The sequence below is a fragment of the Humulus lupulus genome, chromosome 2 (genome assembly GCF_963169125.1).
Source record: "Humulus lupulus chromosome 2, drHumLupu1.1, whole genome shotgun sequence".
NCBI classification, from domain to species: domain Eukaryota; kingdom Viridiplantae; phylum Streptophyta; class Magnoliopsida; order Rosales; family Cannabaceae; genus Humulus; species Humulus lupulus.
In genome coordinates, this window is record NC_084794.1 from 161,015,769 (window position 1) to 161,020,943 (window position 5,175).

General features: G+C 39.0%; 1 protein-coding gene across 1 annotated transcript; it reads left to right on the plus strand.

The window, feature by feature from the left end:
- Window positions 1–384: 384 nt before the first annotated feature.
- Window positions 385–2,122, plus strand: LOC133818660 (photosystem II CP47 reaction center protein). The gene has a single exon (XM_062251677.1). It carries the CDS (start codon window positions 452–454, stop codon window positions 1,976–1,978), a length of 1,527 nt encoding a protein of 508 aa, XP_062107661.1. The 5' UTR covers window positions 385–451; the 3' UTR covers window positions 1,979–2,122.
- Window positions 2,123–5,175: the final 3,053 nt, after the last annotated feature.

Consider the following 5,175-nt stretch of genomic DNA (forward strand, 5'->3'; position numbering starts at 1 on the left):
ATATAATCATATTTTATAAAGCACATTTACCAAGATGTCTTTCCACATCAATAATCTGAATCTAGATTATTTGTATCATTATGATACTCAATAAACCGTACTTACAACTCCAATTAAAGAATTCCATAACTTTAATTTGTTGTTGTTGACTATTTTTATTCATTCATGTGATCTTAATTCTCTCGTACTAATACAAGATCACATCCTCAATAATGAATATGGAATTTTTCTGATATTTACAAAATTATTCAAACAATAATTTAACAATCTAAATATGACAATAATAGTAGACCATCGTATTTATTTATTCACAGAAAAAACAAATGTCTTTACTTGCTTTTAGGACACACTCCTAACAAAACAGACAATTAGGCAGGTCCCTAGTAGAGTTTTTTTAAAGTGCAATAAAGTTACATAGTGTCTATTTTTCATTGATATAAGGGGTATTTTTATGGGTTTGCCTTGGTATCGTGTTCATACGGTCGTATTGAGTGATCCCGGCCGTTTGATTTCTGTCCATATAATGCATACAGCTCTGGTTGCTGGTTGGGCCGGTTCAATGGCTCTATACGAATTAGCAGTTTTTGATCCCTCTGACCCTGTTCTTGATCCAATGTGGAGACAAGGTATGTTCGTTATACCTTTCATGACTCGTTTAGGAATAACCAATTCGTGGGGTGGTTGGAGTATCACAGGGGGAACTATAACGAACCCGGGTATTTGGAGTTACGAAGGTGTGGCTGGTGCACATATTGTGTTTTCTGGCTTGTGCTTTTTAGCAGCTATCTGGCATTGGGTGGATTGGGATCTAGAAATATTTTCTGATGAACGTACAGGAAAACCCTCTTTGGATTTTCCCAAGATCTTTGGAATTCATTTATTTCTCTCAGGGGTGGCTTGCTTTGGTTTTGGCGCATTTCATGTAACAGGATTGTATGGTCCTGGAATATGGGTATCCGATCCTTATGGACTAACGGGAAGGGTACAAGCTGTAAATCCAGCATGGGGCGTGGAAGGTTTTGATCCTTTTGTTCCGGGAGGAATAGCTTCTCATCATATTGCAGCGGGAACCTTGGGCATATTGGCGGGTCTATTCCATCTTAGTGTCCGTCCGCCCCAACGTCTATACAAAGGATTACGTATGGGAAATATTGAAACCGTCCTTTCCAGTAGTATCGCTGCGGTCTTTTTTGCAGCTTTTGTAGTTGCTGGAACTATGTGGTATGGTTCGGCAACTACCCCGATTGAATTAATTGGGCCCACTCGTTATCAATGGGATCAAGGATACTTTCAACAAGAAATATATCGAAGAGTTAGTGCTGGGCTAGCCGAAAATCAAAGTTTATCTGAAGCTTGGTCTAAAATTCCAGAAAAATTAGCCTTTTATGATTACATCGGCAATAATCCGGCAAAAGGGGGATTATTCAGAGCGGGCTCAATGGACAACGGGGATGGAATAGCTGTTGGTTGGTTAGGACACCCTATCTTTAAAGATAAAGAAGGGCGTGAACTTTTTGTACGTCGTATGCCTACATTTTTTGAAACATTTCCGGTTGTTTTGGTAGATGGAGACGGAATTGTTAGAGCCGATGATCCTTTTCGAAGGGCAGAATCAAAATATAGTGTTGAACAAGTAGGTGTAACTGTTGAGTTCTATGGCGGTGAACTCAATGGAATCAGTTATAGTGATCCTGCTACTGTGAAAAAATATGCTAGACGTGCGCAATTAGGTGAAATTTTTGAATTAGATCGTGCTACTTTGAAATTCGATGGTGTTTTTCGTAGCAGTCCGAGGGGCTGGTTTACTTTTGGACATGCTTCGTTTGCTCTGCTCTTCTTCTTCGGGCACATTTGGCATGGTGCTAGAACTTTGTTCAGGGATGTTTTTGCTGGTATTGACCCAGATTTGGATGCTCAAGTAGAATTTGGAGCATTCCAAAAACTTGGAGATCCAACTACAAGAAGACAAGTAGTCTGATAGAATATTGTTTTGTTATTTTTTGTCTTTCGTTTTGGGATTTGATATAGAATACCAGATAAATCTTGATTTGAATCGATGTCTTTTCTTTGACTCTTGGTTTGTTCTTTCTTTATCCGGGAGACGATCTCAAATAAATAGGTATGGAAGCTATAATTGTAAACCACGATCGAATCTATGGAAGCATTGGTTTATACATTCCTTTTAGTCTCAACTCTAGGAATCATTTTTTTCGCTATCTTTTTTCGAGAACCGCCTAAAGTTCCAACTAAAAAATGAAATAATTTTTCATTATCTCAATTGAAAGTAATGAGCCTCCCGATATTGGGAGGGTCATTACTTCAACTAGTCCCCGTGTTCCTCGAATGGATCTCTTAGTTGTTGAGAGGGTTGCCCAAAAGCAGTATATAAGGCGTACCCAGTAAAACTTACAAGTAAACCAGAAATAAATATGGCAACTAGGGTTGCTGTTTCCATTATTATATAATTAAAAGACCACAATAGATCTATGCTAAGATCATTTATTTACAACGGAATGGTATACAAAGTCAACATATCTCAATGAATAGAAAATAGGATTTATGGCTACACAAACTGTTGAGGGTAGTTCTAGATCTGGTTCAAGACGAACTGGTGCAGGGAGTTTATTGAAACCATTGAATTCAGAATATGGTAAAGTAGCTCCTGGGTGGGGAACTACTCCTTTGATGGGTATCGCAATGGCTTTATTTGCGGTATTCCTATTTATTATTTTGGAGATTTATAATTCTTCTATTTTACTAGACGGAATTTCAATGAATTAGATTCACAAAAACTATTAACTCACTTTTCACTACAAAGTGAAGCATTTAGTTCTCTGATTTTTATCCCATTCTATTTTGGTAGTTCGATCGTGAAATTTCTTTGTTTCTGTATTTCCGGAATATGAGTGTGTGACTTGTTAGAATTGATCTTATGGATAGTACAGAGAGCGGGTCTGTCATCTTGCTAGAGATGGTTTTACTTCGTCGGATATTGTCATTCTATGATAGTATCTGAAGCACGGACTATATGAAATATCTTACTTATATGAAATATCTTACTAAAGTATTAGAACTATGATTCATTCTTAACTTAATATTTAGACCTCGTGACCGGACTCCTTTTTTGCTTATTTTGATCAAAGTACAAAGGTTTCTTTTGATTTTTAGTCATTATGTCTATTCATTGAATAAGTGATGATCCAACGATTCTTACTCAAGGAATTTTTGGACTTAGTTTGAAAAGGTTTTATTGACTCATCGTGGTTCTAGTATGAATCTGAGGTTTTAATTGATTCATAGGGTCTTAACAAGAGAATTCCTATCAATAATAAAGAAAACACTAGTAAAGTCTCATTACACACAAATAAATAAATAAAATAGGGAAATAGAAGATTCAAGAGGCCTGATCAACATAGAGATAAATGAGCCGACTTGAGATTTTGGCATTAGAACCATAATAAAGAGTTTTTGTATTCTTTCTTTATCTTTTCTTTAGAAAAGAGTGAATAATACAATTAGGAAGTTTCGATCGCATATCCGATAGAACTTGTATTTTGGTCTTTATGTTTGAGCCGTACGAGATGAAATTTTCATATACGGTTCTTAGAGGGGGGGGGGGGGGGTTGGCTTACCTATCTCAATAAAATCTATGATTGGTTCGAAGAACGTCTTGAGATTCAGGCAATTGCGGATGATATAACTAGTAAATACGTTCCCCCTCATGTAAACATATTTTATTGTCTAGGAGGAATTACACTTACTTGTTTTTTAGTACAAGTAGCTATGGGGTTTGCTATGACTTTTTATTATCGCCCGACCGTTGCGGAGGCTTTTACTCTGTCCTGATCCACTCCTCGGCCATGGCGACCGAACAGCTAGCTATGTACATTCAACCCCGCAGCTCTCCATCTCAGGATTGGTCCAACTTGCATTTTCCTTTACCTGCACCACGTAGCACTCGTGAGCCAAGGCCCAACAAGAAAACACATTAACAGAGCATAAGGAATCAACAGACAATCCAATATCTCATATTGCATAACATATTCTCAACCATATAATCATTCAGAATAATCAAGTATTCAGCATACTAAACATATCAACTCATAACATACATCAATTCACAAATGATAACTAGGGTTAGCGCCCTCAGGCCGCACCCTCCGTTATCCTGCTGACTCCGGCCTACTTAAACCGAGCTCAGTGAATATTTAAGCTGTCCTCGGCTACCAGTGGCCAAGCCGCGCCCTGTGCGCAAATATTGTGTACGACACCCTTAGGCCGCTATCACATGTCCCATGGCATAATACCATCATTGACATTATACAGATATCGGGAGCACTTAGTCCCATCACAAACACATAACCGGGTGCAGTTTTCTTACCTTTAGATTTGCTAGCTTTGATCATATGACTCCTTGAGCACGATCCCTCTCGAGCCCTAGCGCTCACCTAATCACAACCATAGGTCAAAGTCATCACCAAACCTCAAGTCCAAAACCTAGCCTCGGGACCAATCCCGAGCCCCCGGGAAGTCCTAATTCCACCAAACAGGGTGGTGGAATCAAACCCCGAACCCTTGGTCAAAAACCCTTGTAAATAACCCTAAAATCCCTTTCTGGAAACAGGGCAGCGCTACAGCGCTCTAAGAAGGGCGCTACAACGCTACAAGCAGAACCAAAATCCCCCAGAAAGCATGGCCTAGTGCTACAGCGCCCAAAGGCTAGCGCTGTAGCGCTAGTCTCAGACAGCCAACACCACATTTTCCCTTCTTGCGATTTCCCCTAGCCAAACTCAACCAAAACTTCTCCAAACCTTCACCAAACTTAAAAACAAGCTTATTAACACACTCCACTCATCCCAAGCATCCCAAATACTCAAAACCCAATCACATGCATCCCTAATCCCAAAATTCACCATTGCTGCTCATAGACTTCAGAAACTCAGCAGAAACTAGTCAAGACATCAAAGTTTGAAGCTCAGAATTTATACCTTTGATGGAAATTCGATTTCAAGTTAGCCTTTAGACCTCCTTAGCTTGTTCCTCCTCAATTCCTTGGCTTGAGTTCCCCTAAAATTCCCATCAACTTATCTTAGATACCATAATTCAAACTAGCCAAACCAGAAACTGAAAACTCCAAAGGCTTACCTCAAGTATTGGTGTGTTCCTAACCCCTTG

Excerpts from the sequence above, each read along its gene's own strand:
- LOC133818660 (XM_062251677.1), top strand. The coding sequence starts at position 452 with ATGGGTTTGCCTTGGTATCGTGTTCATACGGTCGTATTGAGTGATCCC.